Below are 12,993 nucleotides of genomic sequence, written 5' to 3'. Positions count from 1 at the left end.
ATTACCCTTTGATCCTTTAGCAAATGTTATTTGCTTGGAGCAAGGAGCAAGTCAGGCCACTCGGCATGTCCCCCGTGACCTGAGCGGCTTCACCTCTCCTCCAGCTTCCAGCTTGGGTTGCCATTAGGGTCGGCTTAAATGTCGCAGACCTGTCGCGTCGCAGGGCAGTTGTGTAGCTCTGGCCTGTGCCTGGATATCACAGTGACCAGTTGCCTGTGCAATCAACACATTTTCCTAAGGATTCTACTGAAGGAGGATGCGAGTCTTCAGCCAATGCCTGTTAAGAGGAAATATACGCCTTAAACCAATACTTGTCCAGTTAGTCTTAAGGTCCTCCGGTAAGAAGTGTCCCTTTACACCATTCTGGCTCGTGTGTCTGTGCCGAGTGCCCGAGTACCCCAGCGTCCTCCAGCTGAGCTGCTGGCAGGAGGCAGCTGTGCTGGCCAGACTGTGCCGGCTCTCCTCGTCTCGCACCTCCTGGCAGGCGCGGGGAACCGTGGAAGGTGATGACAGAAGCAGGCAATTCCAAGCACAGTGTTGGGGTTGGCATTTCCTTGGCAGGATTAACATGGTGCACCTTCTAGGAGTGTGTGTGTGTGTGTGTGTGTGTGTGTGTGTGTGTGTGTGTGTGTGTGTTGGGGGAGGGGGTGTTTCATGAACCAGAAGCAGGGCTGCCTTACCCTTGACCTTCACTCGGCAAGACGCTCCTGTGCGGTTCTGCATTGGAATTGCTCAGCCGCAGTAAAAAGTGCAGGAGGATGGGCGGTGCAGGAAATTCACTGTCATCCAGCAAGACAGTTGTTGGAGAGCAGACGGCAATAATTGTTCCTGTTTTCAATACGCAGAGGCTTCTCGTGAAAGACTGTGCTCCCGGCTTATAGCGGTGTCCCTCGCACAGAAATCCCTCTTTCCCCAGTCTGCATGTCACCTCAGCTCTACCCCGCACTGGTTCAGGAACATCAGGAATCCACGCCAGAGAACCAGGAAACTGGGGGCTACGAGCTGTGTACACTTGGCTAAATCTCTGCATATTGGCGATACGCCCCGTCTTGCTATGAAGGGTATCATTGCGTCCCTGAAGAAATTGGAAAATTCTTAAGATCCTAATATTTGTACTGGACTGGTTCCCCCCAATTCAAGGTCACTGTGGGTAAAGTTCAAAACTGGAGGGAAAATCAGGGTGGACTCGATGAGTCTCTGCAGCTCTAGAATTCCATACCTCTGATTTTTTTTTTTTTTTTGCATCTAACTATCTGGTATTTTCCCTTATTTCTTCCTGGAAGGACAGAGATATGGTCTGAACTCTTTTGTATGCCTAGATAAAATAGCTGCATGATAAAGATTTTTGGTTAAACAAATGGGAATAGGGGATACAACTAGAAGTCTTTAAGGGAGGTGATATTTATTTTTAAGGCTCAGTTGTTACCTAATGATCTGATGATAATGTTCATTTCTATCTAGTATGATATGGCTAAGGTATGGCTAGGGTCAGCTTGAGAAGCCATAATAAGACTGGGTGGCTTGAATGACAGAACCTCATTCCTCACAGCTCTGAAGGCTGGCAAGTCCAAGATCCAGGTGCCAGCCCCTGGCAGGAATGTTTTCTCTCTTGCAGACAGCCATCTTCTCTTTGTGTCTTAATGTGGCAGAGGGGAGAGAAAGAGAGAGAGAGATCTTGTGTCTCTTCTTTTTTTTTTTAACTTTTATTTTTATTTCTGTGTTTATTTTTCATCTTGTTGTCTTTTTAGGGCTGCCCTCGAGGCATATGGAGATTCCCAGGCTAGGGGTCCAATCAGACCTGTAGCCGCCAGCCTACACCACAGCCACAGCAATGCCAGGTTCAAGCTGCGTCTGTGACCTACACCACAGCTCACAGCAACACGGGATCCTCAACCCATTGAGCGAGCCAGGGATTGAACCCTCGTCCTCATGGATGCTAGTCGGGTTCGCTAACCACTGAGCCAGGACGGCAAGTCCTTGTGAATTCTCTTATAAGGCCACTATAGGACCCTCATGACCTAGATACCTCCCAGGGATCCCGTCTCCAATATCGCATTGGGATGAGGGTTTCAGTGGATGAATTTGGGGGAGAGGGAGCCTAAACCTTTAATCTATGGCACGTAGGAAGCCAGGGAGCCAGATATTGGCTCTGCCTACACAGTTATTATATTTTGGAACAACATCAGTGACTTGAAGCATCCAAAATGAGTAAACCTGACCCTGACCTTCTTGACCATGACAACTGCCAAGGCCGTTCTCTGAATACGCTGCCCCGACCAGAGCAGAGGGTAAGACCGCCCTGGCCCGTGGCATGGGCCCTGCTTAGGAGCATGTGTGTCCACACCTGTACTCAAACCCTTTCCCTTTTGGGGGGACTCTCCCAAGAGGTCCGAGGTAATCGCCCCACGTACCCACCCCCTCTCTCTGTCACGTTCCTGCTCATACACGCACAGACAGCATGCACATTGTGGGGAAAGATGCCCGTGCGACTTTCTTTCCTTTAGCGAAGACCAGCAGGGAAAGCTGTAGGTATGAGGTGCTAATGAGGTTACTGGGGGAGGTGAGACGCATAAAGAATGTCAACCATCACACACACACACGGCAACAGGGAGGGGGGCCCAGGTTGGATTAGACATCTCGGGGATGTAGACAATTTGGAAATGTAGGAATGTGTAGGGAGGACTCTGGTGTCACAAGACACCCCCACCATCACCAACCTGCTGGGCTCCCCCAGCCACAGCCCTGGTGTCTGGTGCATGGCGAGAGACACCAAGTGTAAATCAAGTTAGAGTTAGGGTGGAGTTCCTGTTGTGACTCAGTGGAAACAAACCAGACTAGGATCCATGAGGATGCAGGTTCCATCCCTGGCCTTGCTCAGAGGGTTAAGGATCCGGCGTTGCTGTGAGCTATGGTGTAAGTCACAGACACGGCTTGGATCCAGCATTGCTGTGGCTATGGCGTAGGTTGGCAGCTGCCGCTCCAATTTGACCCCTAGCCTGGGAACTTCCATGTGGCTACTCACCTGTGGCCCTAAAAAGAAAAAAAAAAAAATTAGAGTTAAGGCCTTTAGGCACAAAGTATCCCCTCAACACTTTAGCCACTTAATAATGAGATTATTTGTGGGTCTCTCACCCACTAGATGGAGTTTCTTGAGAGCAAGGCCTTCAGAGCTGTCTCCAGTGCTTGACACTGGGAAGCAATGAGGTTATAGAATGTCTTTGTGCACACAAGCGTTCATTTTAAAAAGATATTCTCCAAAAGCACCTCGGACAGGGAGTATTGAGCCACTGTGCTATGATGTCATCCAGACACACCTGTCTGGGCCTGGAGTGTTCCTAGGCCTTGGTAACCCCAAAAGACTGAAGGCCTGTGGCTCATTCTGATGACTGCAGCCCTCGGTCTGAAGCTGGAAGTCTCAGGAAGGTTGGAGGGAGCTGATATTATGATGCTGAATCAGACCTAATGGCCAGGCCACTGCTTAGACTGAAGCCATTATTTACAGGCTTGGTTTCTGGTGAGGGCTCTCTTCCTGGTTGGTAGATGGCCCCTCCTCACTTGTCCTCCTGTGGCCTTTCTTCTGGGCATGAGTTTGTTGCAGGGTATGGGAGGAGGTTGGGAGGGGAGCTCTCTGATGTCTCATCTTATGAGAACACTAATCCTGTCTGCTCAGGGCCCCACCCTATGACCTCGTTTAACCTTAAAAACTTCCTTAGAGGCCTCTTCTTCTAATATAGGCACTCTGGAGGTTAGAACTTCAGCATACGAATCTGGGGAAGGTACAAACAAAGGACTGTGGGGCTTTCAGCCCCCATTCTGTTATAAACTAGCCTTGTGACCTTGAGGAAGTTTCCTTTCACTTTTCTAAGCACCAGCTTCCTTATGGTTAAAAAATGGGAGCAATGATGCTATCGATCTCAGAGGACTGGATCAAAGGATCAAATCAGATAATGTATAGGATGGGCTTAGGGAAGGGCCCAGTATACAGTAGGTGTTCCCTAATTGTGAAGCTCATCCACAGTATCCTCTGAGTTCTGAGAATAAAGAGTCCCCTCTAAAGTAGTCCTAGGAGCCGAATCCAGCCTGGATTTCCAGGCCTGGCTCAAGCCTGTGTAAAGGGGATCCCCAGGCCAGCAATGTTCCAGGACTCCCGGTATTAATGAGGGAGCCCAGCCTCTTCAGAGCCAGATTAGCCTTCAGGGATTTCCAGCAAGGAAGAGGAAGAGACAGGGTGAGTCGTGGTGGCAGCAAAGTGTTCTAGAGAAAGACTCAGGGTTATAGTTGGTGGTAACAGGTCCTTCTTTCATCTCGCATAGAGGATGGCAGAGGGAGGGACTGAGCCCACTGGACATGAAGGAAGGTCACGCTGGATTCCTTCTAGTTTCTTTGTAGCTTAAAAAAAAATCTTCTTGGAGTTCCTGTTGGGGCTCAGTGGGTTATGAATCCAATAGTATCCATGAGGACTCGGGTTCGATCCCTGGCCTCACTCAGTGGGTTAAAGATCTGGCGTTGCTGTGATTGTGGCATAGGCTGGCAGCTGCAGCTCCAATTCAGCCCCTAGCCTGGGAACTTCCATATGCCCCGGGTACGTCCCTAAAAGCAAAAAAGTCAAAAACAAAAAAGCTTACTAATTTGCAGATTCAAAAAGAGCATACAAGTTTATTGCATCAAGTTTGAAACAGATATAAAACTATCGAGAACATAAACATCTCCTGTATCTCTTCTTCCCAGAGTTAACTCCGATAAACTTTCCCTTAAGTCACAGATCCTGGAGTTGTGTGACCTTTATTGGGCTACCCCTTATTTTCAAAACCTCTGTTTCCTCCTCTTAAAGTAGGGCTAATACTTCCTGCCTTGTTCCTATGTCTCGAAGTTTGAAGTTGCCGGGTGAATTAAATTCCAGGCACGGGGTATTCGAACTTAATAAGAACGGTTGCTCTTATTACTACTGAAGAAGACACCCTTGGCTTGTGATTCCAGCATCAAAGCTCAGACAAGAATCCCCTGTAAATCATTATCGCATCACCTTTCAGGCTCTCCAGCTTCCAGGTGTGTGCCATGAGCACATGTTCTGCATTAATAAGCAGATCAATATTCCCATTTACCACATTGACATAATGACTAGGCAGCAATTTCCCAGCATACACATTCCTATTTTTCCTCCTACTTAAAGCTGTTTAAAAGGCGAGGATTATCTGTTTGCACAGAAAATTAGGTGTGTGTCTTACCATCACCATCATGTCCCTCTGAGAACTTGCATCCCTCCTTTTGTGGTGACACCTGGCCTCGGCTTTGTAATAAGAGAGAGAGAGGCTGCACTGTGAGGCTTTCTGGGCTTTCCTTTGGGCAGCATGGTGGTGTCCATCACCTAAGAATCAAACTCCTTTCCTGATTATTGCATATTAAAACTCCAGTTTTCAGATTTTAGAACAAAAGTTCATTTCAGCTTCAGACAATGGGCTTGTGGCAGTGACTGTCCCTGTCTTGCCGTCCCTCTGCCCTGCCTGACTCCTCATCACTGCCTCTCTTCCCAGTCCCTTCCACTCTAGGGGAGGGGCCCTTTCTCCCCAGAGATTGGAATAATACCTGGCAGGGACCAGATGTTCACGGGGGACAATGTCGCTGTGTATGGGGACAGGACTCACTCTCAGCCACCTGTCTTTTTTCCCAACACCACCCCCAGCAGCAGATGCTCCCTATCCTCAGTGGACCAGTCAAGGCTGAGTAGACACTGTAAACTTTCTTGGGCTGGAGAGTCCATGCACTCCAGCATGGTCAACTTGACAAAAACACAAAACCAAACCAAAAAACCTTGCCTAACCAAGCGTGTCCAGGAGAGCAGGCTAAGCTCTCCAGATAGATGAATTACTTCCTTATAAGAACTATTCCCACAACAGATTCCAAGGCCTTTTCATCCTGGGACACAGGCTTCCCAGGCAAAATGAAATGATGAGAATGATAAATAGTAAGTTGCTTCCTTTGCTCTGTTCCCAGAGATGTGTGGTATTGGAAAAGGGATGGAAGTTGAGCATTATCCTAGACATAGAGCTGCCAAATATCCAGACAACAAATGTGGAATTGGCTTACCACTCATTGCTTTAAAGCATTGAATTGTTGGGGTGCAACACGTCGCTGCAGCCATTCATTCATTTGTTCACACTTTTGACTTTCCTATACTGGATGCTGGGGATGAGCATGGGGCAGAAACGATGGTCACTCCTATGTCTTTGACTCTGAGGACTTTGTCTGGAGGTGGAGATGGACTCCAGTGCCATGAAGTCTGCCGTGAAGGTACAGAGGGGTCGGGGAAGTCTTCTCAGAAGAGGGGGCAATTGACTGGCTCCTGGAGAACAAGTTCACCGAGCAGACATGTGGCCTTTATTTGAGCATGCAGAGACACTGCAATGATGAAGACTCTCTCCCCTTGTCAGACTGTGTCCTGTATCTTCTAAGTCTCAATGAAAATCCTTCTGTTCAGATACCGAAGGATCAAGAGAGTTGATGAATCCACCAAAGTGTGCTCCTGGATGCACTTCTGATTAAATCCCCGTGACCAAGGCTGTGTGAGCTGCCCTCAGCACCACCTCCTTCTTCTCTGTACACTCCCTTTCTCATCCCAGGTCCCCACTGTGGCTCCTCCACACTTCCCACGTTCCTCACATTGGCTCGCTCCTCACTGCTCCCAGGGGTGCTCAGCCTCCTGCCTTTCAGAGCAGAGGGAACACAAACTCCCCAGTATCCCCATCGCTTTGGCATTTTCACATACCTCCTTCCTACAGGCCCCTGTCCTCTCGCATCTTTCCTCATCTGTGACATGGGCATCGTAAAACCCCCCTCACACATTTACTAGAATAATCCTATCAAGTCAACCATGTAAGTGGACAGGTGAGTGTCTCCCATCCATGATGGCCATCATTATTCCACACTACTCCTTCAAGACCTTATACCATAAATAATCTCGGGATCTCTTCCAACTTTAATCTCTTTCCCTTGACTCCTTCTTCATGGCTTGAAAAATCTTGGGTCTCCCCTATCCTAAATTGACACCTTCCCTCAGCCACGCTCCTCAAGTTTTCCTTTACTCACAAAGATCTTGACAGCTGTATAGGCAGTTCCCACACATGTGCCTTAAAACAGTTACCTGCAAAGCAATGGTCAAGATTTCCTTGGTCCTTGTCCCCCTCCACTGCATGACCACATTTAATGCTAAGGGAAGGAAGAGCTTTAAGAGGAAGGGAGAAATCAGTGGTGTCAAATATGGCTATTTGGTATATGACCCACTTTGAGTTAACTTTTGTATAAAGTCTGAGGTTTGTTTTTTGCCTGTGAATATCCCATTGCTTCAACACCATTTGCTGGAAAAATTATCTTCCCTCTGTGGAATTGCTTTTGCACCTTTGTCAAAAATGAGTTGTATGGGGCTGTTTCTGGGTCTCTATTCTCTTCCATTGATGGATGTGCCTATCCCTCCCCCCCATACCACACCATCTTGATTACTATCTATGTAATAAGTCTTGACATCAGGGACTTTATTCTTCGTCAAAACCATTTTAGCTATTCTAGTTCCTTTGCCATGCCACATAACTTTTGACAATAATCTTGCTGCTATTTATAAAAGATTTTGATAAGATCAACATTAAACATGTATTATCAATTTGGGGAGAACTGACATCTTTACTATGTTGAGTCTTCCAATCCATGAACATAGTATGTCTTTCCACTTATTTATATCTTCTTTGATTTCTTTCATCAGTATACTGTGGTTTTCAGCATACTTTGTGTTTTCTTAGGTTTATTCCCAAGTATTTCAATTTTTTTGAGCATCAGTGTGTTTATTGCACATTGCATTGCATATAGAAAAACAATAGCTTTTTGTATGTTATCTTGTAGCTTGTGACCTTGTGAACTCATTTGTTCTAGCAGATTTTTTTGTAGATTCTTTGGGATTTTCTGCCTAGCCCTCATCATATCACCTGCAAATAAGAAGTTTTATTTTTTTCCCTTTCAACCTATATGCCTTTTATTTCACTTTCCTTTGTTATAGTGCTAGCTAGAACTTCCTTTGTTTATTAACACTAGTGAGAGTAGACATCCTTGCCTTATTCCCAGTTTAGGAGAAAGTATTCAGTATTTCAACATTAATTCTGATACTAGCTGTAGATTTTTTGGTTATGTTCTCGTGTGTCTGTCTGTCTGTGTGCCTGTCTGTGGCTGCTCCCACAGCATGTAGAAGTTTCTGGGCCAGGGATCAAACCTATGCCACAGCAGCAACTTGAGCCACTGAGTGACAATGCCAGATCCTTAACCCGCTGTACCTTGAAGGAACCTGGTGAATATCAACTTGAGGAGTTAACTTCTTGTCTTTTCGTGGGGGTGGGGGCGAGGCATACCCATGGCACATGGAGGTTCCCAGGCTAGGGATCGAATAGGAGCTGTAGCTGCTAGCCTATACCACAGCCACAACAACACCATATCTGAGCCACATCTGCGACCTACACCACAGCTCGTGGCAACACCGGATCCTTAACCCACTGAGAAGGCTAGGGATTGAACCCATGTCCTCATGGATACTAATCAGTTCATTACTGCTGCACCACCATGCGAACTCCAAGGAGGTTAATTTCTATTCCTACTTCATGGAGAGTTTTTAATCATGAATGATTGTTGAATTTTTTTTTTTTAGGCCTCTTATTTTTTTATGAATGTTGAATTTTGTCAAGTGATTTTTCTGCATCAATTGATATGATTATGCAATTTTTCTTCTTTAGCCTGTTAAAATGGTGGATTACATTGACTTTCAAATATTGAGCAAGCTTTGCATCCCTGCAAGTAATCCCATTTGCATGGTAGGGTTCTTCATTCTTCTACATATTGCCAAATTATAATTGCTGATGTCTTATTAGAAATTTTTTATCTACATTCATGAGGGATATTATTTTACAGTTTTTTTTGTTGTTGTTGCTGTTTGGTACTGTCTTTGTCTATGGTATCAGGGTGATCCTGACTTCATAAAATGACTTGGGAAAGTTTCCTTCCCTATATTCTGGAAAAGATTGGTGTTAATTCTCTTTTAAGTGTATGGTAGACTTCTATGGCTTTTGAAAAAATGTTGATTCTGGGGTCTCATTTCTGGACCAAATAAAGCTGAATCTTTGGGGGGTGGGACTTGAGCAGAGCTTTTCAAAACTCCTCAGAGGAGCTTATCATGTGCAGCTGGCTGTGGAGCATCAGTGTGATAGTGGACTTCTTGAGGCAAACACAGGAGAATGAACTGAGACAGAACCCATCTGAAGAATGACATGAATTAAATAGCTATGAGGCTTGGAGAATTGGGTCTGAGACACACCCCAGGAGCCTCTGTTATCTTCAGGACCAAGTGGTATAGCGGGGACATTGGGCATACAAGACCTCTGAGTTTGTCTTGGCTACGTAGTAGCCATAAACTCCTTATTAGCAATTTCTGCTTTCTCATCTATAAAATGTCACTTCTTGGGTTGTTTCAGGAATAAAATGAGACAGTTAGTATGAAAATGTTTAGAACCCCCATATCATTTCGAGAAGATGAAAATCGATGTTTCTTGGGGCTCCAGCTTCACTCTTGACTGCCGTGGTGTTGTGATCCCCAGCAAGTCCTGCTGTGATGTTTGTGGGAGGCTTGTGACCCCAGCTGGCTGTAAGCCCAGTGTTCTCGGGCTAGGGAGACAGACCCTTCCTCCCTATTCCTGCTCACTGACTCTGCCCATTGAGTTTGGGCTCTCATGAGAAGGGGTGGGACCTTGGTCATGGTGAAAAGGGACTTTGACCTTGACCAGTACCCCCGCTGTCACCTTTCACAGGAACATGCTTGCCAATTCAGCCAGCGTGCGGATTCTCATCAAAGGAGGCAAGGTTGTGAATGACGACTGCACCCATGAGGCCGATGTCTACATTGAGAATGGCATCATCCAGCAGGTGGGCCGTGAGCTCATGATCCCCGGAGGGGCCAAGGTGATTGATGCCACTGGGAAACTCGTGATCCCTGGAGGCATCGACACCAGCACCCACTTCCACCAGACCTTCATGAATGCCACCTGCGTGGACGACTTCTACCACGGGACCAAGGTAATGCTTCTGCTTGCTGACGGTGCCTTCCTCTGTGGCTTCAGTTTCTGGGGGTGCTCCAGACTAGACCCGAGTGAACAGGATGCTCCCACTGTACCACTGAAAGGAGAAGGGTCCTCTTGAAGGGGTCCCGTGGCCACTCAAATAGGAAATTCCAGGCTAAACAGCTTAGATTTCCATGGTTATGGAAAAGGAGGTATTTGGGCCTGTTTTGCTGATCACATTGCTTACTGAGGTCCTCAAGCCAGGAACTGATTTTACTTTTCTATTTGTATGTCATGTAATACAGACCTAGAGGAAGAGGAGAATTAGCTGGTGTTTGTTATTCTGCATGGATGTGGCAGGGAACGAGGGGGCTTGTCTGATGAACTCCTTTATGTGTGATAAGCTAAATTAACTTCCCGAAGATTGTGAAAAATAGATCTGCTTCCTCTAGATGATTTTAATGGTAGAAATTATGACGCAGACAGAGTTAGCTGTCTCCTATTATCGTCCTTAGCTTGTTGTTTTTAAAAACAGCTTGAAAAATACTGGTGGCGGATCCTCTTTTCAGAGTGAGTTATCATGGACACGTTTTAGCAATTCCTGAGCTGGGCCGGAGCTACTTTCTGTCCCTAAAAGCAAGATACCAAAATTCAGACCTGTGAGACAGGTGAAATTAAGAGGAAATTACCTTTCGCCAAAAGAGACACAAACAGGTTCTTTCACCCTTTCGCTGTGCTCCGGAACCCTGTCATTGCTGCCACCCTTCTGCCTTGGAAGTATCTGTCACACACAGGCCTCTCCCTGGACACCAGACTATGCGCTCCTTAAGGGCAAGTCCTCGCCATATTCTTCTCCTTTCCCAGAGCCTGGCACTGACCTGGAATGAGAGGAGCTAATCAGTGAATGTTGGTCGAATGAATAAGTGATTCATTCTTATCCATGTGGGTCTCTATATCCAGCTGTACTTCCGATTTACCTACGAAGATGTTTTTCAAATGCAGAATTGAATCAGAATCTCAAGGTTGGCTGGCTGCCGCCCATTGTACTGTCTGATTTCTAAAGGACTGGGCCTCTAATGCTCCCTGGGTGAAAGAAACCCACCAGCCACTGGCTCAGTGGCTGCCATCCTATGTCCCACTGTGGCCCACTGCCTCAAATCCTCAGTGGCCCTGTATCCTAAAATCTTACCTCTGTTCTACCTAGGGTTCTCAGGGAGCCCCTCTCCCAGGCTCAGTGATCTCCCCCTGGAATCCATCTTCCTGTGGGCTCCAGTGCTCCTGCTGCTAGGCAGTAACTGACAAGGCTCCCCAAAACCACCCTAAAAAGCCTGGCTGGGGCTGCCAGGCAGATGGGGGCTGGCCCCCCACAGGCAGGCGGCCCAGTCCCGGAGCAGCAGATCAGACCCCCGGAAGGCGGGGCCATGAGGAGTCACAGGAGCCATGGCCCAGCCTGTGCAGAGACAAGGATGCTCCCAGGCCTAATACCCTGGCACCCTAATACCCTGGCTCGCCCACCTGAGCCACACCCAGGGAGAAGTGATTGGTGGACCCTCCTCACTTTCTCCTCTGAGAATTCCCCCGGGGTCTACGCAAGATGCTCTTACACCCTTGCAGGGTCTCTTGAGGAGACCCTGGTGTCGGTCATGTGAAGTAAGGTAGCACATCCAGCTCGCCATCCCCATGAACTTGACCCCAGCCAGGCCGGGCCTGCTCGGTTTGTGGTTATTGTTATTGTCATTTTTAGTGAAGTTCAGCATCCATACCAAGAAGTGCACAGATTCCAAGTACACACCATTGTCGCAACTGAACACGCCCTTGTGGCCAGCACCCAAATCAAGAAAGCAAACGTTTCCAGCACCCGAAGCCCCTCTTGGGCCCCCTCCCAAGGAAAACCACTATCCTGATGTCTAATACCATGGTTAAACATAAATAAATAACAGCTTAATTGAGATAAAATTCACACACCATACAATTCGCCTATTTAAAGTGCAGAAGTTGGTGGTTTTCAGTGGCTTTACCGTAGGTTGGTTGGGCAGTTGACTCTATGTAGTTGGAATCGGGCAGTCTGGACACTTGCATTGACTTCCTCTGCTCGGGATCATTGTTGTGACATCCACTCATGTTGTTGCGTCGTACTTCATTCATTTTCATCGCTTTATAGTATTCCACTGTACGAGAGCCCACATGGTGCCTGGCCGATCTGCTGTCAGTGGGCCTTTGGGGGGTTGCAACTTTGGGGCTATTACAAACGCTGCTGCTATGAGCCTCTTGTACGTGTCTTTTAGCAAATGAGTGTATGCAGTTCTGCTGGGCACAGCCCTGGCCGTGGGATTGCTGGGTCATAGAAGACACACGTGTTCAGCTTTAGGACATACTGCCCAATTGCTTTTCTGGTCTGGTTGTAACAATTTATACTTCCAAGAGGAGTGTAAGAGAAGCCTCCGGGTGTACCATCAACACGAGTCTGACGACCCTACCCGTCCATGCTGGGGTCCATTCTGCAGTGCCCACCCAAAATCAGGTATACTGTGCAGCCATGTGCCAAAAATTGTAGCTTGCTGGTTCTTGTCCCCACTTGGGAGACCTTTAGTCCAGGGCCAAATGCCATGTTGTCACTATGCTGCCTACAAGCCTCTGGGGGTGCAGGCTGGCCTTCTTCGTCTTAGTTTCCACACTGTCATCTGCCAGGGCCTCATTAGCCAGGAGTGACGAGCCCTCCCCTGAGAGCCTTCTGCTCCTTATAGCCAATGAGGACCTTTGCCTGTGCGTCTTTGTGCCAGGTGGTGGCTGACTCTTCATGTTTTCCAGGCTTCCCAGAAAAGCCCTTGTGTGATCAAGTCCCACCTCTCCCAGTTTCTGCAGGTTCAGGCTACCCCAGGCACCCCCAAGCCATGCCAGGCCCTAGTTAGAG

The 12,993-nt window shown here is 47.4% G+C and overlaps 1 protein-coding gene across 1 annotated transcript; it reads left to right on the top strand.

The window, feature by feature from the left end:
• The first annotated feature begins 9,837 nt into the window (after positions 1 to 9,837).
• Positions 9,838 to 11,731, top strand: LOC125128495 (dihydropyrimidinase-related protein 5-like). Its single transcript, XM_047782823.1, has 2 exons — positions 9,838 to 10,120; positions 11,697 to 11,731. The coding sequence occupies exons 1-2, from the start codon at positions 9,838 to 9,840 to the stop codon at positions 11,729 to 11,731; spliced, it is 318 nt and encodes a 105-aa protein (XP_047638779.1).
• Positions 11,732 to 12,993: the final 1,262 nt, after the last annotated feature.

Source organism: Phacochoerus africanus, chromosome 5, assembly GCF_016906955.1.
Source record: "Phacochoerus africanus isolate WHEZ1 chromosome 5, ROS_Pafr_v1, whole genome shotgun sequence".
NCBI lineage: Eukaryota > Metazoa > Chordata > Mammalia > Artiodactyla > Suidae > Phacochoerus > Phacochoerus africanus.
Note: the sequence above shows the minus strand (reverse complement) of the source record. Positions and strands in the feature narration are given on the sequence as shown.